Below are 23,567 nucleotides of genomic sequence, written 5' to 3'. Positions count from 1 at the left end.
CAGAGTGGCAGGCAGAAAACAGCACATGCTGCCCAGACAGGAACAGACACTGCCCCATGACATGCCAGCCCAAAATCCAGATGGGAGAATGGTAAAGGGGCAGGATGGGTCCACCAAGGACAGCATCCTTGGGCTCCCAGGCTCAGAGCTGCCTGAAACTGGTGAAAAGGAGCCATCAGGATGTGCCACAGGGACCAGCAGCAGCAGCAGATGATTAATTACTGCAAAAAAACAAAACTGGGGAAGAGGAGGGAGAACTGGTGAAGTTGTTTCCCCATTATATTTCCGAACAGAAAGAACGTTTTAGCTCGTGCACAAATAGCTCCCTGGGAAGCACTCTCACTTCCTAATTGTTCATAAATTTACTGACAGGTGGTTACACAGTAGGTATAACACTGTGAGTTTCGGTTTTATTGCTTTCCCTGTCTCAACATGAAAACTTGGAGAAAAAGGATGCACTGCGAGCAGTCAGGTGACTCCACCTGGAAAAGGGTTGCTCAGTGCCTGTATTTAATTTTTGCCGTGTTCCTTCCTGTAAATCCCACAGAGATCCCACAGAGGGTGTTTTATTGGGGGAATGCTGTGAAAAGAGGGTGTTCAAGACCTCAAGCAAAGGGAAAAGGACGAAATTAACAAAATGGAGTGCCTGTAGAAAATGTGAGGCCATGACACACAGCTCGCTTGGCAGGGAAATTTGACAAAAATCATTTTGTTGACCAAACTGTAGCTTTTAAAAGTGCTTAATCCATTATCTCAATAAAATCAGCTCTGATGAGCCTCTCAGACCAAGCTGTCACCAGAATGGTTCGATCAGAGATGATCATCATCGCTGCTGAGCAGCAACATGTTGTTAAAACTCTTGATGTTGCCTCTTTGACCAAGTCAGTTCCCCCGTGGGAACATTGAGGGGCATTTTCACAGGGTTACCCTGTGTGTCCTGGCAGGTATCTCCTGAACCCCGAAAGCAATGAGCTGGAGAGAGGGAAAACATCAATTTCCATCTGCCAGCCTGGAGCTGACTCTCAGGTGCCCCATTTAAGGCCATCAGCCCCAGACAGGAGCTGTTCTAGGGAAGGTCTCATATTGCTGGTGCCTTCAGCAGACACACAGGGACTGAAGGAGGCCCTGGTGCCACCCTGCTGTGCTTCTCATCAGTGAGGGAGATGGAAGGCACAGGCAAAATGTGAGTTTTCAGCACATTTGCCTCCTTTGTGCTGACTTTCTGTACGCTAATGAGACCTTGCACAGTGACACCTCTGACAGCCCCATCCTGCCTGTGCCGGGGAGGCTTGTGCAGAGCTGGAGATGCCTGGGGCTATAGGCAGCTGGGGTGCTGGGAAGGGAGGCAACGTCATCTCCTGCAGGCATCCGACCCCTGCTAGGGTGACAGTCCCTCTCCCTGCTGGTGACAGCATCACCTGTCACAGGACACAGCTGGACACTGCAGCTGCAGAGGCGAGGGAGCTGCATGAACGCTGCAGCTCCCCAAAACAGGAGATGTGTGAGAGGGGGTGGAAAGGGAGGTGCCAGGGCAGAAGCACAATGTGCTGTAGGTGTGACAGTGTCCATGGAGGCTTCAGAGCTCCAAAGATGGGATGTCCCTCTCTGCTGTCCCTATGGGGACCTGTCCCCCAAGTAGGGGTGGACAAGTGGCTGTTGCCTGGCAGTCTGAAGAACCCATAGTTATCCATCATCTCCCCTTATCAGCAGCGTAGGAAGACATCTCTTTTAATGGATTAGGAGCTAATGATGTGGAGGAGGGACATCGGTTGCATGTGTCAGCCACTGTGCTCATGCAGGCTCTCCGCTCCGAGGCGTGCAGCAGTAATGATCTGGCAGCTAAAAATAATCCAGGGCCACGGCGGCGAGTGGCTGGGGTAGGGATGGGCACTCTGGGGATGAGTCAGCCTGCACACAGCCGTGTGCGTCACCGTCATGTGCGGCCCCCGATCACGCAGCCATTCCCGAGGTGCTGTTTGTTCCCCACGTGCTTTAGCAGGGAAGAGTCATCTCTGCGGGCAGGGACCGTCCCTCCTCACCCTTGGGTGTCTGGTTGTTGGGGTCTCTGCTGGTCAGAGTGACCCCTAGAAGAGTTAGAAAGTCTCTTTTCCCAGCCCGGCGCTTGAAGAAGGAGTCAGAGCTCTTCATTTCTCTGTCTCAAGGTTGTTTATTGTATCTTATCTATAAAAAATTTTCTCCTGCCCTGCTGAGGTCAGCTCAGCAAGACAGTCCAGGCATTCTGCCTGCCCCTGGGGCAGTGTTATTTCTTTATACTAAAAACGACGTGTACAATGTTTACAATTACTTTCCAATACCTGTGTTAGACAGTGAGCTTCTATACTAAACCAATCCCAAAGTGCCAGCATCACAGCAGAATGGAGACCAATAAGAAGACAAAGAAGAAAGGCTGGACATGCGCAAGTTCCTCCATCTTGTCCCCAAAACCCCCATTCCAAAAATCCTAAAATCTACATTTCCACCCTGTGATAATTTTATTATTATACTATTTAAACTTCTGTGACTTTCAGATCCTCATACAAAGCTGGTAATTTGCTCCAGGGGTCATAGTCAAACCCGCAGGTGTTCTGGGCTGTGTGCCAGGGTCTCCGAGCCCCCTGGCGGGGTCCTTGGCAACTCTGGACACCCAGAGGGATGCACTGAGTTCTGACATCTGGTAATGGCTCTCCAGGTCTGAGCTTTCCCGTTGCTTTTGTTCCCCAGATGGGACAATGAGTGCAAAGACACCGCTGGTGCCCAGAGCAGGTGGTGGGATGGAACATACTGGGGAGAGTCCCACAGAAATCCCCAGTATGGCACAGGCCATGGCAGTGTCACCGAGGTGTGATCCCATGGCCAGCCCCATAGGGCCCAGTCTGTGAGGTGAGGGGAGGGATGGCACCTCACAGTCCCCACAGATGGTGGCAGACACTGGCACATGCCTAGGTCCCACAGAGAGCGTGGATTGGCGCATCAGGCAGTGCAGGTCTCGGGTGGTAAAGGATGGAGATAAATCACAGGCTTATTGTTATTGAATTTAGTGGCATCGCTTTCACATTCAATTTCTCTCACCGGCTTTCGGAACAAACAAGAAATTACAGTGCAAATGTATTTTTTGGCTTACCAAACCTTATGCATTAACTTCCCTGTGATTAATATTATGCAGGGCTGACGAAACCCTCTGCGCGCCGCTCGTCGCTCCGGTGAGACCATGCTGCTCGTCGCTTCCTCAGGATTTATTCTTTATTCAATTTGCTTATAGTTGTAGACTTCTGTGAGGAAGGACTGTGGATAAAAGGGGATAGAGATGGTGTTCTGCCCTGTTTTTCTCACTGCAGCTGTATAGAGCAGAGAGAGGGAAATGTAGAGAACCAAAGATAATCCAGGGAAAGGATGCTATCAGCAGGTAAAGGACTAGGAGCAGCACCCACAGTCATGCTGGAGGGCTGCAAGGCATTAGCAGGGCTGCCTGACCTGAGAGGGGACCAAGAGAAATCTGTGGGGTTTGGGAGAGCCTTTGGACTCCGCACCCAGCACCAATCCCAAGCTGTCACCACCTTGAGACAAGGCAGCTTTGGTGGGATGTGCTTGTCAGGGCAGCCATACCAATATCTCATGGAATTGACAGGGTGTGGCTGAGGGCTGGTTTTATCCACATGTCATATTCACCATCAAATTCACCCTGCCTGCATCCCTAAGTGGCCCTAGTTTCCACCCGCTCCTCCCATGACAAACCAGCATGTCCTTGAGACACCATCCTTGACAGCCCAGTCAGTGGGATCTATACAAATGTAATCAAGGTCCTTTGATGTCCTTCTCCAAGTCCTGGTAACCTCATAGGCAACGATCGCAGTCACAGCCATTGAGCTGCCCTGTGGGGTCCCCGTGCTGTCCATGGGTGTCCCTCCACTGAGTGTCCCTTCTGGCTCGCAGGGACATTCCTGATTGCATTAGGGCAGGCAGTGGAAGCACGGCCGTGCTTCCCTTGCCTCTGGATGTTCAGGAAATGCAATTCCCCACTGTGAGACCTGCTGGCATGTCTGTGTCAGCATCCTTTGCTAAGGGAAGGGCTTTCAGGCTGATATGTGGGTTTGTATGGCTTGGGGTTTTCTGAATGGGAGCACTGGGACTGTAGTGGTTATGGGTAGTGGTAATTTTTTCCACAGGAGTGAAAGTGTTTCTGTGCCCAGGAGGGGGACAGGCTCACATCTGTGCCCAGAGCACCAGTTTCTGCATCTCATTTTGTACTTGTGGTTTGGGACTCAGGGAACAGGAAAGGGATGCCAGCCTTGAACTGGAGGTGTCTGGGAGGGCAAGGATAGAACGATGACTGATTTTGCTGATGCCCTGCATCACACATCATCACTCTAGTCCAGCATCTGCAGGCAAAATCACACAAGGAAGAGACAGGCTGCCATCTGGAGCAGGGGTGGCATCCCAAGGTCTCAGCATCCACTAATGATAGTGATGTCATCTCAGACCAAAACTGCTCACAAGGAGTGCTGGTTTGCAGGGCTCAGGAGCAGATGAAAAATGCCGCAGTTGTGGGAACCTTTGTCCTGGATGTTCTTGTAGTTTTCAGATGTTCCTGGTACCAGTTTGAGGAGCTGTTACTGGAGGGGAGAGGTGCAAGGATGCTGGTAATATGGATTAGTGTTATCTTGTCTGAGTGAGGAAGGGCCATTTACAGCCTTCCTGCAGCTCATTGTGGCTGCACTGTCGGAGTTGGCCGGTTCTGCTCCGAGCGTTAACTACGTTTTCCAGCAGTTGCCGGCACACACTTTTCATTTTTGGATTGCTGCTTTCCCCTGAAGGACTCAGACAATCTCCCTCTGCTATAACAGACTGTACTTCTATATTAATGTGTCAAGTTGCTGGGAAATTTACTGCTTTGCAGAACCCATAGGGCTGCAGAGACCGCACCGCATCTTTGCCATGGCTCATCCTGCTGTGCCGCCTCTCCCACACCAGGAGAGAGGAGAATCTCCCTGGGAGTGTGAGGAGAGCTTCCCTGGGGGTGCAAAGAGAGCCAGACAGCCCCACTTGCCCTTGCAGACAGTGCTGGTGCTGGCCACAGTGGTTTTCAGGTGATTATCCTGGAATCCCAGCACTGCAGGAGGGACCTGGGTACAAGGGTTGGGCATCTAATGCCACTTGACCTGGGCTTTCAGCACGTTGTGTGCTTGGGGAGGGGGCACAGGGCATCCTTTCTGGCATTTTAGGTATGGTGTTTCATTTGGGGAGGGTTGTTAAATATGGCCTCATTTACTCCCTGGGGTGCAAACCCTTTAGGGGGCTGTGTCCGACAGCCCAGAGTGCCAGGAAGCAGCATCAGCAAGTGAGCTTTAATTGCTTTTTGCCATGGCTAGGGATATTTATGGGTACGGAGATTGCCAAGTTATTTATTAGATGGAGTATCTGGGGATAGAGTAATATAAATCACCCTGGCCGGTATTGAAGGAGCAGACGCTCAGTAATTTAAACAGCTTTAATAAATATGCTAAAATATGAGCCTTGTCTCAGGCCATAACGAGAGCTGGTTATCGGGCCATAGAGTGGGGAGGCTGGCACAGTGAGTGGACCCCTCCACACCCCAGATCCATGCTTGTCTCCAGTCCAAGACACTGATTTGGAGACATGGAATTGCTGACTGGACAGGGCAACAGAGGGGACACAGCATCACACGATGGGACAGGTCTCATGGCTGGGCCTCCCACCTGCGCCTGGCAAGCTGGTGTATTGATGGCGCCTTTGGTGGCCTTTATGTCTTGCAGTGCCCCCCCAGATTGTCAACATCTCGTCAGACATCACCGTGAACGAGGGCAGCAGCGTGACCCTCATGTGCCTGGCCTTTGGGAGACCAGAGCCCACCGTCACGTGGCGGCACCTCTCCGGGAAAGGTGAGCCCTTGCTTGGTGGAAGAACTGCCTGGGTCTGAGAAGGGGCCATCCTGGCCTGTGTGGGATGCATGTTTGTCCCTGTAGAGGTGGTCAGGGTGGCATTAAGGTGACTCACAGTCAGAGGTGCTGACCTGGGATGGGGCCGAGGGTGCTTGTCAAGTGCTTCCTGGGTGAAGGGGATGCCAGATGCCCAGGCAGGGGGTGTCGGGGCAGGGGCACAGGGAATTTCCTGGTGTTGGTGTCCACGGGTGACAGTGTCACACGTTCAGTACATCCCCCAGGGCAGACCTTTGTGAGTGAGGACGAGTACCTGGAGATCACGGGCATCACACGGGAGCAGTCCGGGGAGTACGAATGCAGCGCCGTCAACGACGTGGCCGTCCCGGACGTGCGGAAAGTCAAAGTTACTGTCAACTGTGAGTGCAGGGCACAGGGGAATGAACGGTGGGAGGTGGGTGCACCTGGGCCAGTGTGACACAGCAAGGTGTCTCTGCAGACCCGCCGTACATCTCCAACGCCAAGAACACGGGCGCCTCGGTGGGCCAGAAGGGCATCCTGCAGTGCGAGGCTTCGGCTGTCCCTGTGGCGGAGTTTCAGTGGTTCAAGGAGGACACCAGGTGAGGGGCTGCAGAGGGCAGCCACAGCCTTGGGGTGATGTCACACGTCCCGGCTAGATGGTGACAGTAGGGGGGTGACAGTCCCCCTCTTTTGGGGCTCCGCAAAATCCCAGTTACCACTGGAGGTGCAGTGCGGAACAAAAAGGCACAGCACGGGCCTGGGGTGGCACTGGGTTCCTTTATTTGATGTTACACTCCCCGAGTCTTGGGGTCCCAGGCAATGAGCTGGGGGCAAACAACAGCTTATAAGGGGGGGCAGGTCTCAAGGGAGAATACAATGTTCAACTAATCAAAGGCACTGGGGGTGGAACACAAGGGCAGGGGGTACAAGGGGGAAAAACTGCTTGGGACAGGAGGGGTTAACAGCTGGATGTGGGAGGAAGGGGTTTGAAACTTGGCAGAAAAGTAGCTAAGTAGCAAAGAGATAAACCAACACCTGGCTCAATTGAATAACAAAGACAAGTCTGTGTCACTCTAAAAGCAGGGGGAAAAAAGCCCAAAAAACTGCCAAACAACAAATCAAACACTAACCTGCAAAATAAAAACACACTGCAACAGGGTGACAAAGTGAGGAGGTGGAGGGAGGTGGCAGTGTCTGAGGCCATTATGTGGAAAAATATGGTATTTGCAGGGGTCCCCGACAAAGAAGGAATGATGAGGAGGACTCCATCTTATCAGAAGGCTAATTAATTCCTTTATTATACTATATTATTCTACTATATTACACTATATTACATTACATCTAAACTGAATCTGCCAAGCACTCAACCCTGCACACAACTGCACTCATCTCGTGACTGTCAGCTGACAGTCCTGACACACACACACACACTTGGCCCTGATAGGCCAAAGAAATAAAACACCATCACTCTGAGTAAACAATCTTCATATTGCATTCTATTTTGGCACAACACAGGCACAGCAAATGAGATAAGAATTGTGCTTTCTTTATCTGATGTTCAGAGAACGTGAAACCCAGAAATGTTCTTGGGAAGAACTGTGCCTTGCTTTTCTCTGTGAAGAGAAATGTGGCGACGCAAAAAGGCTGGGATCAACTCGTTTTGGTGGGTGCTCAGCTGAGGGCTGAGGAAACCCCAGAGCTGTTTCTCCCAGGGATGGTGGCTGTGGGACACTGGGGTCAGGTTGGATGGAGCCAAACTTAAAACTTTTTATTTTTGTGCATGACATAACACACCACCCCCCACAGTAAGTGAGCTCCCCTTCCCAGAATTTTTCTGGGACAATGGTACAAAGCTGATGCTGCCCATTCAGAGCCTCTACTGCCACAGAACACAGGGTCAGTGAGCCAAATTCAGATGCTCCCATGTCAACACCTGCCTGAAGGGGTCTGCTGACAATCTCTACTGTCAGGCAGCTGACCAAGGATCTTTTTAAGCATTCTGCAGAGAGGAATCTAAAAGCCCTTTTTGGGAGTTCCAAGCTAACCACCACAATGAGATGCTGAAAGTCAAATGGCTTGAGCATTTCCAGGACGAGAAACATAATTCAGCCAATTAACAGCAAAAGGTATCATTTATACTGCAGGAGTAATTGCTAAGAATGGAGAGTTTGTCTTCAAAACTGGGATGCACAAGTCCAGTGGGGGAACACGTGGGTGTACAGTGGTGTTGGCTGGTGGGAAGCAGAGTGTCCAGGAAGGGGTAAGATCCACCCCAGCCCTGTTGTCCCAGCACTGCTATGGTGTTTCTGTGCAGGTTAGCAAACGGGCTGGAGGGAGTGCGGATCGAGAGCAAGGGCCGCCTGTCCACGCTGACCTTCTTCAACGTCTCGGAGAAGGACTACGGCAACTACACGTGCGTGGCCACGAACCAGCTGGGCAACACCAACGCCAGCATCATCCTCTACGGTAGGTGCCGGTTTTCTGCAGTAAGGTGAGGTGAGAAGGAGGAATAAGAGAAGGAGAGTGAAGAGGAGGCATTTGGAGAGGAGGAGGATGAAGAGGAAGAGGAGGAGGAGGAGGATGAAGAGGAGTTTGAAGAGCATGATGAGGAGGATGAAGAGAAGGAGGATGAAGAGAAGGAGGCTGGCAGATGACCAGTGGTGGAGTGATGGAGCAGAGCTGGCTGTATTTGGTGTTCCTGGTGCACCGAGGTGCCAAACAGCACAAACCCCGAGCAGTGAGGCCCTGCCTGAGGATGCTCAGAGGATGAGATCTGGATCAGCCCAACACTGGGTGCACAGCACAGCTGGCCACAGTCCGCTCAGCCCTGGTGTTGCTGGAGCACAGGGGTGAGGAGGGAGCCTGGGACAGGTGAGAACACGCTCTGGGTGCATGGTGTGGGGTTTTCCCTTGTTTGCTGCTGGCAGGTCTGCCAGCAGTGGTCACGTTGTACTGGCAATAGCAGGATGGGTGACATCAGCCTGGGTGATTCAGGTGGCCAGGACAGGAAGGTGTTTGAGGAATGGTGTCATCAAGGACAGCTGTCATTGAGGAAGGTTGTGTGTACCTGTGGCTTGTTCCTTTGGCATTCTGACAAGCTGAGAGAGCTGTCACGATCCAAGGGTGGACAGCAGGAGCCTGCCTTCCCCCACCAGGAGGGAGAGGATGGAAGTCAGGTAGCAGGCTCAAGGAGATGTTGAGAGGGAGAAGAGTTTCCACACCAGCTTAGAGTTCGGATGGGTGGACACTGTGGAGGGGGCCTGTGGGGTGCTTGGTGTTTTGGGGTGGTGAGAGGGGCACACCTTTGGCTTTGGTTGTGGGGCTGGCTGGCCCATTCAGGTGTTTTCTGCTCCACTCTGTTCTGTTGTGTTCTGTAGGGTTGTGTTTGGGTAGGGGCTGATCCAGGCCTTTCTATTCTAGCCAGTTCTACTCTGACCTGGCCTGATTTCTTCTCTTTGGGTCCAAACTCTGGGTTCTGTTCCCTCTCCACTGCTCTCTTCTCTTATCTTCTCTTCTCTTCTCTTCTCTTCTCTTCTCTTCTCTTCTCTTCTCTTCTCTTCTCTTCTCTTCTCTTCTCTTCCTTTTTTACCTTTTTGGTGAAGAAATTTTCCCAATATCCAGTATAGTGCAGTATAGTATAATAGACTATATATAATACAATATGATACAAATACAATGCAGTACATACTATTAATAATAATAATATATCAATAATAAATATATATAGATATGAAAACAACTGTTATTCATATATTTAATAATACTGTCTTGTTGACATATATTATTATATATAAGCATATTATTCTTTATTATATATTATGTATGATACTCACAGTATATAAATTATAGAATATCTAGTATACATTATTAGTTTTTGCATAGTACAACATATAACTTACAATGTAAATGAGGTATTTTCTATATATATATTTTAGGGGTATAGGAGTTACAGTGGCAGTACTGAATTGATGGTTGGGTTTGATGCTCTTAAAGGTTTCTTCCAACCTTGATGATTCTATGACTGTATATAGTAAATATTGTATTTATGATATTTAGTACATAAATAAGTACATTAAGTTTCCAATCCAGTTTTCCCAATATCCTTTTTTTTCCTATTTCCCTGTCCTGCTGGCACTCTTACACTTGCTTTTTCTCTGATGTGAGACAAAATAACAGCACCTAAGTCTCTTTTATTCATGACTTGAAACCAGACTAAAGAACAAGTTGCAGTGGAGGTAACTCCCTCTACTCAGAAGGGGACTGGATTAGGGGTTTTTTGGTTTTGTTCCAAGCTATTACGTGGTTATTTTTTATTTGACAACATCTGTTTTCAGGCATTTTTCCTTCTCTCGGCAGATAGTGTTGCTCTTTACACACTCCTCCTGTGGCAGCACAGCAATCCTCTCACAACAGTTATCAATTGATGCCAACATGCAGAGAAAACAAAATTTAACCTTGTTTTAATAAATTAATCCCACAAACACGTCCAGCAGGCTGAAGTGAAGCACATTAGAGGTGATTGCATAGATGACAAAACAGGGATATTAAAAATCATCCATAAAAAGTGAGATGTAGGAGCCCAGTCCTGTGGCTCTCCCTGCCTTGTAGCAACTCCTGTTAGTAATGGTCTGTTCAGTGGAATGCTAATATTCCTCTAATCCTTGTTTTATAAAAGGAAGATTAGGAAAATATTTACTAGTGAGAGAGCAAGAAAAAGCATTAGGAAGGAAAAGTTAAAACTTAAAATGTTCCATTTGTTTTCATGTGGGTATTTAGCTGCACCAACATTGAAGCCTAAATTTGTCTTTGAAAGGATATTGGCACATCCTTTGGATATTGCTGTGTGAACACTCAGGGTACCTAAAGCTATTTTAATTTCATAACTTTTAATGGAGAAAAAGGCAAACATTCATATTCTATTTCCCCCCCTTCTTTCAAGAGTGTATTGAGTGAAGCACACTGGAGCAGTGAGGAGCAAGCAGGCCATGGAGAGAGCTCAAAAAAGAATTTAAGCAGGTGGGATTCCATCCCTCCTCGAGGATTGCGCTTTTTTCATTTCGTGAACATGTTGTGAAATTCAACAGCTTGTCTGTCAAAACTGCAGCTTCTTGGAAACACAGGGGAGAGTGGAAAGATGGGCTCTGTGGAGAGCTTCTATTTGGGTACGTGCGTGGTGTTTCTTGGACAGTCTCTACCAGCCTTTGCCAAAGGGGAGAGGAGCACGAGTGGTTGGAAATCTGTTAATTCTTTTATTTAAAGATTTCATGTCTGGGTTCACTTTTTGATGAGCACGTTGCATTTTGTACTTGCTATTTATATATGGAGATGAGGGGGGAAAAATCACCCAAACCTGGATCTTTGCATCTCTTTTAAGTGCAGCATGTCCCTCAGTCACCAAGGGAAATTCCCCCAAGCCCCCACTCCAAACTGGGAGCTCTGGGACCTTTTATTGTCCCTTTCCATTGAAGAGCTATTGGAATAAAGAGAGATGTAGTTGTTTTATAAAAGATGCTATCTGCATTTTTCCAATGTTCAGGGTCTTATTTCTAGTATGTAATCTTTTTGATTGATGATTGGGTGAGTTAACTGAAAATAAGTTAAAATACCAAGTGTTAGACGTTATTTAAACCAATTATTCTATGGAGAGATAAAATCTTTTCATGCTTTATTGTGCACTCTCTTAAGAATCAGCAGCTTCAGACTAAATACATAAAAGCAAGGGAAAGCAATTACGTCTTTAAGAATAAGAGCCCTGATTCAATATTTAAAGACTGCTTGACTTAAAACACTTAAAACACAAGTCATAGAATCACAGAATGGTTTGGGCTGGAAGGGACCTTAGAGCTCATCCAGTTTCACCCCCTGCCATGGACAGGGACACTTTGTACTACCCCAGGCTGCTCCAAGCCCCATCCAACCTGGCCTTGGGCACTGCCAGGGATCCAGAGGCAGCCACGGCTTCACAGAGCCTCACTGCAAATATTTGAATTTTGCAAAAAGAGAATCAATGCAAAACATATGCAAAAAAAAAAAAAAAAAAAAAAAAAAGGCAAGAAATAGCATCTTTGCCCTGTTTTCCTTTTGCTGTGGAGCGTCTGTGATTGCAGTGATTTTCTGTGTTTATTTGTGCACACAAACCAGTAATCTGACAAAACTAAGAGATATTAGGAGTGGAAATTAGTAAGGAGAGGAGAAGGAGGCAGTGCTGTATTCAGGCAGTATAAATACCAGAACCAGATCTTTTGTACAGGAGAGAAAGTAATTACCCCCCATCTACTGTTGTGCATTACAGGAACTTGGAAGGGCAGGTGAATCTGTCCAACTGCTCTTTTGTGTCTGCCACCAGCAATGCTTTTCAGGTCAAGGGAGCAGCTCACACCTCATTTCATCATTCTTCAAGTTGCCACCTGCCATTATTAATAGCCCACAAAAAGGCTGAGATATGTAAGCTCCATAGATGCTGCCAAAGAGTCTGGGAATTGCAATCCCCAGCTTTATTTTGCTTCAGGAATGTGCTGGTGGGCAGCTCAGGGATTGGTGGTCCCACATTGCTGTGCCATGGTGCCACAGCCAGCCTGGCTGGAAGCAGTGGAGGGGACAGAACACTGTTGGGTGGGGAGTTACAAAGGCTTCAGTTCTCTCTGGTCAACAATAAAATGATTTTTTCCTGTTAATTGAGTGGATTATGCTGTGTGGATGTTCTGGGTGGGATCAGGGCAGATGTCCATCAGGTGCCTGGTGCTGGCTGGCTGTGCTGGTGCTTCATGACTCTGGGCTGAGCCATCCATCCCCTCAGCATCTTCTGCTCCAAACACCCCTCAGGACATGGCCACTCTCTCTGGAGTCAGGCTGGGAGAGCTGGGAGTGTTCACCTGGAGGAGAGAAGGCTCTGGGGAAACTTTGGAGTCCTTTCCAGTGCCTAAAGGAGCTCCAGGAGAGCTGGGAAGGGCTAACTCATGGGGTTAATTTGGGTTATTTGGTCAGCTAATTAGGATTTGGGGTTACCTGGGACAGACTCACTTTCTGTAGAGGACTTTATGGTTACTTTAGATCATGGGATTACTTTGGCTCAATCAACTAACATTTGGGGTTACTGTAGATCATTGGGAATAATTGAGGTCAAACTTGTTCTGGTCAGATCACTTTGAGGTTACTTGAGGTCAACCAGTTAATATTTGGGGTTACTAAAGGTCATTGGGGTTACTAGAGGTCAAATTTGTTCTGTGCAGAGCCCTTTGAGGTTACTTGAGGTCATTATTTGAGGTCAACCAGTAATATTTGGGGTTACTATAGGTCATTGGGGTTACTAGAGGTCATTGGGGGGTTACTTGAGGTCAGCTGGTTCATATTTGGGGTTACCAGAGGTCAAACTTGCTCTGTCCAGAGCAATTTGAGGTTACTTGAGGTCATTGTGGGGTTACTTGAGGTCAACCAGGTAATACTTGGGGTTACTTTAGGTCATTGGGGTTACTAGAGGTCAGACTTGTTCTGTGCTGAGAACTTTAAGGTTACTTGAGGTCATTGTGGGGTTACTGGTGGTCAACCAGTTACTATTTGGGGTTACTATAGGTCATCGGGGTTACTAGAGGTAAAACTCACTCTGGACAGAGCACTTTGGGGTTACTTTAGGTCATTGGGGTTACTTGAGGTCAGCCAATTAACATGGGATTATTTGAGGTCACGTTCCCTCTCTGAGGACCCTGCTGGGCTTTGCTGAGTTCAGGCATTTTTCTTGTTCCAGTATTTGAGGTCACCAGCTCCAGCAGTGACAGCAGAGCTTGGACCTGAGTTTGTGTCCCTGCCACGACTCCTTCTGTTCCATCTCACACCAAGGAACCCCCGTGTGCTCTTGCTGTGTCACACCTGCCCACCATGGTGCCAGTGTGGTGTCAGTCCCACCCTCACCCCAGCTTTCCTGGTGACTTTGAGTTCCCTTGTCACCATGAATTGCTCATGCCAGACCCCCTGGCCCTTCCCTCTGCCCCCTGGCCCTTCCCTCTGCCCCCTGGCCCCAGCTGTGCCTCCAAATTCCATCCCACCCATGTCCTGTGAGCACCTGCCCCTCTTGGCCTGTCTGCACATGAGCTCCTCCAGCATTCAGTTTTTTTGGGAGAAGATGTAGATCCTGAGGATCTGGACATGAGTGAAGCTCTCCAGCTCCATCTCTTCTGGCTGGTACCCCTGGATTTCTCTGTCCCTCTGTCCATACCAACCTTTACCTTCTGCAGCTGCAGATCTGGTGAGATGTTTCAAAGACACCAACACAGCTTGAAACGTTAAACCAGGCTTTATTAGACAATCATTAACATGTCACATCACCCAGGGTTAAGCTTTAATCATCATCCACAAACAGAGGAATTATTAGTCTTTAATAAACTTGGCCTAAATCAGCTGTAAATTAGAATTTCAAATAGGAGCACTTTCATGGAGGGGTAGAGGTTGTGCCATGGCACTGTGGTTTGGGCAGCTTGGGAGGTGAGGGGGAAAAGCTCCCTTCATGTCTTGGTGAATTAAGCCAGAGCTGAAGTGGGATATCTTCTTTTCCCTCAGTATTTATCAGTGTTCTCTTCTTGTGAAGGGATGAGGGACAGCTCCCTCCTCTTCACTGAGATGTTTTGTTTGTAGGGTTTTTCCCAGCACATTCCCTGTTATCCTGTGGGGTTACTTTGCCTTCACCTATTATCCTCTCTACCTACTATACATGCATTTTTTTCTCTTTCACACTTTTATTTCCATTTGGTCCCTATATTTCACATGTGCAGTTGTCTTCCTGTGTTTGGTACTTTGTGTTTTCTCTTAACTATTTCATGAAACGCCAGCTTTGCCATTAGAAGCTGTAAATAATCCATATATTGTACCACCCTATAAAATGCTTACCTACAGTCACTGCTCACATTAACATAGTGTCCCTGGGTCTGTGTTTGTGGCAAGCCTTAGATCTTGCTCAACTTGTGTCTCCTTTTTGTGTGCATGAAGCCACCACTTTCTGTTCCTCACTCTGTGCTGGGTGGCTGCTCAGTCCCAGGGGTGAACATCCCTGTTGGAGCCTTTTTAGAATCAAAATTGGAGTTGGAAGGGACCTTTTAAAGGTCATTTAGTCCAACCCCCCTTCAATGAGCAGGCACAGGCCTTGAAGGACCATGTAGTTACCTCAGGGAAAATATCAGGAAAAATCATCCTGGGGAGGTTGCCAAGGCTTACCCTAGGTGCCTTTGCTCTCAGACATGAGTTACTGGACAGGCATCCCCCAGACTTCCTTCAGTTATTGCTGTCCTCAGACATGAAGAATTGGACAGGCTTTCCCCCATTAGCTGCTGTTGCAGACCACGAGAAGCAGAGAGGAGCTGTTGTCTTTCCCTGAGCCCTCTAGGAAAGAGAGGCTCCAGCAGCGCCCTGAGTGTGGGCACCTTCCCTTCCCATTTCTCCTGAGTCCTGACAATGAAAAGCAGCAAGAGATGCATTCTAAATTCTTCATCTCCGTGTGTCTGTTTCTCACCTGGAGAAGAGTGAATGTTGCAACAAATTGGGAGGAGTGAAGTGGAAGTCATGGGACTTCTGTCCTGCGCAGAAAGAAGGCAGGAAAAGAAAGTAAAAGCTATTTTTTGGTGCATGTGAAGGGACTGCCTAGCTCTGTAAGCATTTGTGCTATTCCCATGGCTCACACTGGAGTTGAGAGAGCCTCCAACACAGGCTAAGAAAATCCATTCACCACAGACCCACTGATTCCTTCTGACCTTTGTATTCAAGATCTTAGGAGAGAAACAAAATCCCAACCTTGCCATCTGTACTCAAATCAAGGTCTCAAAAAATCTAAGGCTGCCTCAAGGAGAAGGGAGGAAATAGCCAGGAAAGGAAGAAAATAGCCAGAAAGGTGGACACAAAATAAATCAAGAGGAAGAAAATTAAAAGCAAGCAATAATAAATAACTGCAGTAATAAATAAGCTGAGCAGGGGCAGCCAGAGTCCAGGTGCACTCACACCTCAATGCCCAGGCACTGGGGTTTGAACAAAGCAGAGCCAAAATATTTGCTGGGATGGCAGGGCTAGGGAGCCTCAGCTGAGTTCTCTGCCTGTCCTGGTGGGAGTTGTCCCTTTCCCATAGAGAGTGACAGTTCAGAGAACACAGGAGTCACAGGCAGCCTGTGATGAAATGTGCCATCTGCCCTGATTTTGTGATTGTATCTAATTACTACTTTATTTTGTCTCTGTATCTTTATTCTTGTCTCTTCTGTAGAGTATCTTTACAATCTTTACAAGGCCAAGCTGTCTGATACCAGAATACATTCTTCCACAGTAAAGAATAAATTGAAGAGAAAATGTTTGTTTTCTTTTTTTTCTAGTAATGACCCAGCATTTTTAGTTTTATTTCCTCCCTGTATGAGGTGACTTATCTATTTGGGAGCTCTCCAACTCAACCACAATGCAATTGCTTTAGGATAGATTATGAAATTTCTAAAAGTGTCATTAAATCAAAGCCAATAACCAGTGCAGAACTGTGAACTAGAAAATAGTGATAAGAATTAGTCACACATTAAAATCCACATCTATAGAGATACTAGAGAAAGGCACCAATTTAGCAGTGTTTGGGCAGGTGTAAATACAGAAAAGTTTAAGGCTAATCAGCATTTAGTATTAAATCTGCAGAAATTGTTATGATTTTGGATGATGTGCTGAGCTGCTGCCGTTGGTTTGAGGGGTGAAAACCAAAGAAGAGGGAGCAGGTCTGAGGAAAACCAAGCTAAGAAACCCTTTCTATTCTACCTGCAAAGGGTCTACCTGCCCCTAACAAATGTGGGTTTCCACTTGTCATATCACAAGGTCTATTCAGCAAGGAAATGTCTGATTATGGCATAGTTCTACCCCTCCTGGATGATCGTGTGCTCTTATAATCAATTTTGTTTGAGCATGGGCATGACACAGCTTCTTGCTCATCACTCAATCTTCCCATCATTTCCTTCACCTTCTGGCAGCGCTTGGATTTAACATCTCAGACTCTCCTTTGCCTCTTCCTGAATTAAGATAAATGCTCAGAAAAAATCAGTAGATAAAAAGACAAGGAATAACACCATCCTGAGGAAATTATGATAACTGGATATGATTTCATAGAATCACAGAATGATTTGGGTTGGAAGGGGCTACAGGAGAGCTGGGGAAGCACTTTTCATAAGGGCATGGACAAGGGAGAATGGATTTAAGTTGAAAGAGGATGAGTTTACATTGGGTCCTGGGGAAAAAAGTCTTCACTTTGAGAGTGGTGAGGCCCTGGCACAGGTTGCCCAGAGAAGCTGGGGCTGCTCCATCCCTGGAAGTATCTAAGGCCATGTTGGACAGGGCTTGAAGCAACCTGAGATAATTGAAGGCTTCCTGGCCCATGGCAAGGGATGGGACAAGATGGTTTTTAAGTTCCCTTCTGACCCAAAGCATTCTGGAATTCTATGATGAACCCATTCCAGGTGACTGCAGGCCTGAGAGCATATTCACAAATGCATAAGAACCCCATTAACTTCACATTTCATCCATGCCATGAGTTTTGATGCTAAGACAGCTGAGCACTTATTTTTCTATTTCTTCCCTTTCAGAATGCCAGTACTGGGGCTCAGACCTGTGACTTCTCCAAATTCCTCTCCATGGCCATGGGGAGTGTGTGGTGGCTGCCTCTGCTTCCCTCACTCTGCCCAGCTGTGGCATCCCATCCTGACTGGCCCCTGGTGTGCCCTGCAGCCCAAATAACAGCCCTAACATAAAAACCCCAACCAATCTCCACTCCAGCGGTGTAATCGGATGACCAGCCTCCTCCCTGCCTGCCAAGAACCCCCCAGCAACCCCAAAATGCTCCTGCATACCTGAGAATCCACATCTGGGCAATGCCATTTCCTGAGCCAACGATCCTTTGTTAGCAGTCACAAGTTGTGCCACTCCAGAGCACCAAGGCCTGGTGGCTCTCACATGATTGTCTGCATCAGGACTCCCCAAGGAGGGCAACTTCAAGCGTGGTGGGGCTGGACTGACACCTCTCCAGTGCATCCTCCTCCTCCTCCTCCTCATACAAGGACTATGCCTGCCTTAAGCGTTCCTCAAGCTCTTTAAAAACCTCCTCACCTCCTCCTCAGCACTGGCAACGCTCTCCAAATGATGGACAAATGCACCACCCTTCCAAGGGGGAACACAACACCCTGGTCAGCTTAGGGGTGGGAACTGCAGGCACAGTGGGGAGGTGGGTTACCCTGTATACCCTAAATGCAACTCAGGTGCTTTAATGAAGCTAAGACCTTCCAATTTACTAGACAGATGGGCTTAGATCCCATGATACTATAGTTAACAGCTATATGCCCTAACTAACAGGCCTCTGCCTAAGGCTCGGGTACATAACTAATGCACATCCATGAGCTTGCAACTCACTATGAACTTCACTACAGAGCTGATAAGAAGAGGAATTGAACCTCTGTAAAAAGGACTACAGCCTAATGCTTACACACTCAGCACTGTCACATCATCTCGGTGCTGTCCCTAACGCTCTCCTTTCTCCTCTCTCCTCCATACAGGGCCCGGAGCGGTGCACGATGGCGGCAACGCGGCGTCCCGGGTGGCTGCTGGCCTCTGCCTCTGGGCCACCCTCCTCGCTCGCCTCCTTCTCGACTTTTGATAAGGGAGCGGAGGGTCCCGGGAGGCCTCGCCGCACCTCTCCCCCGCCGCGGGCTCGGCCGCCGCGCCGCCCGGGGACTCCTCTCCACCGGACGGGCGATGGATGCACCGGAGGACGGGCGGCGGTGCCGAGCGTCCGAGGATGGCCCCGTCTCCCACGTGCCGGGATCGTCCTCGCCGCCGGTTACGCTGTACAGACCCCACCACGTGCCACCAGACTGTCACCCGCCACCGTCGCCCCGGGGATGTGGCCCGGCACGGACGGAGCCCCCTGTGGCTGCCTCATCTCCAACGCCGCGGGCACAGAGCCGTCGGGGCGGATGCCGCCCAGAGCCTTCACCGGGATGTCCGTCTCGTCGTCTCACTAAGCCGCCTATGCCCAAAAAGACCCCAAGGTTGAAGCCTCCTGGCTCCGCCTTCAGCCCTCTCGGTCCTGAATGTCAGTTCTCGTCGCCAAAGCTCCTCCCTAAGCACCCCGATGTCGCCAGCCCCCCATCGCCTGCCTCTGCTCCTGACAGGATGCTCTCTGGCCCTCTGGGAGAGGGTCACCTGACACAGCCAGTTGTCCTTCAAGGGTCACACACTTCCCACTACTCTTTATTCCAGCTGACATCTTACCCCTGTGCTTCTCACTAAAACCCCCTCACCTTCCTGAGGACACGAGGCTGCTCTCCCAGGAGTGTGAGCCCTGGGGACTGCCACCAGCCCTCCTAGAGACTAGAGCCTTCTTGCTGCATCGGACAGCCAGGCCCTCACTCCTTGCTCCAGATCCCTGCCCACTCTGCTGCTGCCCCCCTGATGGCAGGGGCTGCCCCATGGCTCTCACCTTGATGTTCTGCCAGCACTTTTTGGGGAGGTTTCTCTGGGCTTGTTGTCCAAGCACTTTCCAACCTGCACATCAAAAGCACAGCATCACCAGCGTGGGGCAGAGGCTCTGAACAATGGATCGAAACACCAGCGGACAAGGCCCTTTTGCTACAGCTCTGACGTCCATGACCCTCTGTATCTGTGTCCCTCATGGGGCCATGAGCTGCAATGTCCTCACTCTGCCTTGTCTCATGCCCATCACGTGTCCCTGCCTGAGGAAAGTCTGATGTGTCTGACCCTGTGGAGGAGGCCTGGGCTCTGTCAATTTGCTGTGCTGGCACAGCAGGGACAAGGATGGCTCCAATGCTCCCTGCTGCAACTTGCCTGTGACACCAAAATAGACACACCCAGACTCTGCCCTCTCTGCTTCTTCTAGCCACCCTGGGAGCTGCCACCCGTGATGGCGGTGGCCATGTCATCTCCCCACATATGGAATTGTGCTCCTGATGGCCTTGTGCACCATGGAACCCCTTGCCTGGTACATTGTGGCAGCCCTGAGCCTTCTTGTCACTCCATGGCCACCCGGGAATGCTTTGGTGCCACAGTCTGGGGATGGACACTCCTGCTCCTGAAAAGTCACGCCTGGCACCGAACCCTATTGCTGCAACAGGGAGACTCGACCACAGCAAGGCACTGAGCAAGCACACAGAGTGTCCCCTGTCCTGACCCAGCACCTCCCCGTGCCTTGTCCCTTCCTTCTCCCTCCATAAGTGAGATGACTTAAAACAACGGCCACGCACACGCTGTCTTCCCCCTGCAAACTCTGCTGCTGCCCAAACCTGCTTTCTGTGGCTACAAGGAAGCTGGGGTGCCAGCCCTCAGCACATAAGATGGAAAAACCACCCTGAGCCAGAGGCCATGATGGGTCACCACCGTGTCCTCTATGCAGCCATGCCTGTCCTCATCCCTGTTCCCAATGGGCTGCCCAGGACCTGCTACAAAATCTCAGTGGATGCTCCTGCCCGCCCATCCTGGATGTTCGACATGTACCATGGCTGATTGACAAAAAACAGGGCAGGAGCTGCTCCAGTGCTGGCCTGAGGCTCTGGCTTACCTGGTGGACAGGGATCTGGTGTTGACTGGGTGAGTCCGCATCCTGCGGTCCCTGCGGTGCTGCTCTGCTTCTCCGCTGGCATCCAAGAAAGGTGGCACTGTCAGAGATCTGGGTCCTGTCCCCCAGCCTGGGGCATGTTTATCACGTGGGGATGGCACTGTCTTCAGCCAGCATGGCACCACGCACATCCTTCCCCACGTGCCCGCTCCAAAATACCGTGGGTGCAGGAGACACCTTGCCCTGCTGCCTTTACTGGTCCGCACTGCCCCACAACCGCCCCCCGCTGCCACCCCGTGCCCTTTCCTTGGTCAGCCCCAAATTTCTCTGTCCCCACAGCAGAAATGCTGCAGAGTCACAGGGCAAGAGGCCACGGCGAATCGGAGAGTGGCGGTGACGAGATGCCACGACGCACACTGAGGCTGGCGGGCCTGGTGCCAGGGCTGCCCCCCATCCCATCCTTGTCCCTGGGTCGGGTGGGCTCCCCTGTACCCTGCCGGGACGGCATTCGACTTTCTCGTGCCATGTAACGTGCCATTGTGAGGAACGTGTTGGCTGTCTGAGGCCGGCCCTGACGCGGCTCTGCCGGGTGCCAGACCCATTTGTGACCACTGCTCTCCGTGTTTGGATGCCCAGGGGGTGGCTGGGTGCCCAGGGCGGGGGCAGTGTGGCTCTTGGGTCTCTCCTGCTGACGGCCGTGATGGCCGGTCTTGAGTTTCTGTCGATCATTGTATTCCAAGGGTGGCTATACTACCTGAGATTTGTGCATGTTACATTGTAGTTGTAACCTTTTCTAATTCGGCAAGAATAAGAGATGGTTGTGATTGTGCAGTGTATCAATAAAGTTTGACGAACTTTGTACCTTCGGGGCTTTGCTTCACGGGTCCCGTGCACCCCAGGGAAGGGATGCAGTGCTGGGCACCTGCTGAGCTGAGCTGGGAGGGCTCCTGAGTCCTGGGACCTCTGCCACTGCTGGGGTCCCACCCAGCACTTGGCTGGACCCTCTTTTGATCGTCCCCTGTGACAGTGATGCTTGAAGCCCCACAGCTGGGGGTCTGCTGCTGTTTGGGCCACCCTTCACCCCATCCATGCATCTCCCCTGGGAATCCACCAGTGAGTCTCGGCTCCTGCCCACCTCTGTCTGCTGATGAGTGATGAGCACACGCCTGTTGATGGAGGCCCTGAAGGGTAAGGACTGTCTGAGTTCTCATCGCTCACCCACGTTCCATGGAAGCAGCGTGACTGGGGGCCTCTTTTCCACAACTGAGACATTTCCAGCATCTCCTCCATCATCTTGCAACAACGCTCACTCTGACAACTAAACCTGCCCCCATCAAGGGATGCCTGTGCAGACAATGCACTCCCAAGGTTTGCTCCTCTCGTGATCTGGCAGCGTGTGACACAGAGCAAACGTCTTTGTCAAAGGACAAAAACCTTGAGGACCAGGAGCAGAAGACTCGTGACCCTCAGCATCTCCCTGACAGGGCTGTAATCTCACAGCAGGCTGTACCCATTGCTCCCAGGGGATGCCTCACCTTTCCACACCATCAACCAGGAGAAAACATTCAACAAGCTCTTCTAGTGTGAGACCTGCTGCCAGGAGACTGGGGGTAGTGGGACTGTGACAGACCCATCAGAGTCTTGCTCACTTTGAGACCTCCCTTCGTCTTCCCCAACGTGGGAATGAAAGTCCAGTCCCAAGAGTTTTTCCCTGAACACCACAACAAGCAAACAGCTCCATCCCAGCACTGCTATGAGCTGCTGTGACCTTGCACATCAGGAACACTGCTGTCCCCCTTGAGTGACCCCAGCAGACAGGTAAGTGCTTCCCAAAACTCAACAACCTCCTGAGGGAAGGGATCTGGGAGGGATGTGTCACCTTGCCCACTTTCCTCAATGTCACCTGCAGTGAACCAAGCACTGGTGACCTCCATGAGAGACTCTGCTTTGAGCCTCTTCCAAAAACCCCACCCTGTCAGGGAGCCAGGGCTGATTTGATGTAACTACAGGTGCCACAAAGCAACGCTCACCCCTTGCATGTGTCATCTGGGGATCACGCCACAATCCAAGCTTCGCTAATGCTTCCCATCTTCCCATGCCAGTTCTGCCTGATACCCAGTGCTGGACCTGCCTCCACTGGAGTGAATACCAACAGATGCCCACACGCTCCTGCTCATGGCACATCCTGATGCCTCGTCTGCATTGTCCCCAGCACAGAGCACGGGAGGCGATGCAGCCCCTCTGTGCCCATCCTCCATCTCCCTTTCCTGGCTTGAGAGGGATGTTTCTCCATGGCCCTCAGCAATGCCCAACCTGTGCCTAAGGACATGGACCTCAGCTGCTACATCCAGGGGGAGGGAAGGCATTTTCAGACCATGACCTCCATCCCTTCCCAGCACCAAGAGACACCCTTACCTATGTCAATAAATTATTACATAAATGCATCCACCGAGCCGCCTCTCTCTCTCTTTAACTTCCTCTTTGTCTGCTACTTTGGCACTGGACACTCCTTGATCTCTCACCTAGAACACCAAAAAAGTTACAATTACAGAGAGGAGGTGAGGGAGAGAGCCCTGCTACCTCCATACCTATCCCTGGATCCTTCCCCATTACCCCCAAGCATGTGGGCATTGCCCCTCCTACCTCCTACCAGGTTTGCTCTATTGTGGCTGGCTGGTCCAACCTGGGAGTTGCAGGAGCTGCATAAAGACCCAGCACCATCATCTCTGCCATCCTGACCCTGCTACCTGTGCCCAGCTGTCCTGTCCCCACACCCTCAGTACCCTGTCCCTTACTTGGGATATGCCACAAAGCCTGAGCATGGCTCTTCCCTTACCCCATGTCAGTATCACCTGGACACTGCCTGTCACACCTCAAAGCAACATCTTCCCATCCTTCTTCTCCATGCTCATCTCTTGGGTTACATCATAGGGTCAAGAAATAAAAAAAGCTCACACAAAACTATCACAGCATCAACAGCAACCAACTTCTGATCCTGCAAATGTGTCAGGTGACCTGAAGAAACCAGCACCCTGGAGGCTACAGTTGAGGATGAGGACCAAACTCACTAAGCAACCTTCCAGCATCACCAA

The 23,567-nt window shown here is 50.1% G+C and overlaps 1 protein-coding gene across 5 annotated transcripts in view; it reads left to right on the top strand.

Annotated features, from left to right (window-relative positions):
- The window catches only part of LOC139601018 (opioid-binding protein/cell adhesion molecule homolog), a 309,661-nt gene extending 288,325 nt beyond the window's left edge, over positions 1-21,336 (top strand). For 3 of the 5 annotated variants that reach the window (XM_071449696.1, XM_071449694.1, XM_071449699.1), the window contains 5 exons: positions 5,772-5,897; positions 6,167-6,313; positions 6,394-6,514; positions 8,230-8,381; positions 18,458-21,336. In XM_071449696.1, the coding sequence (XP_071305797.1) occupies positions 5,772-5,897; positions 6,167-6,313; positions 6,394-6,514; positions 8,230-8,381; positions 18,458-18,558 (647 nt within the window). In that variant the 3' untranslated portion in view covers positions 18,559-21,336. The remainder of the gene's footprint in view (positions 1-5,771; positions 5,898-6,166; positions 6,314-6,393; positions 6,515-8,229; positions 8,382-18,457) is intronic. The other 2 variants (XM_071449698.1, XM_071449695.1) reach the window with 1 other exon arrangement.
- Positions 21,337-23,567: the final 2,231 nt, after the last annotated feature.

Source organism: Agelaius tricolor, unplaced genomic scaffold (assembly GCF_023055355.1).
Source record: "Agelaius tricolor isolate 1412-34295 unplaced genomic scaffold, bAgeTri1.0.p SCAF_29, whole genome shotgun sequence".
NCBI lineage: Eukaryota > Metazoa > Chordata > Aves > Passeriformes > Icteridae > Agelaius > Agelaius tricolor.
This window is presented reverse-complemented; position numbering and strand designations above follow the sequence as displayed.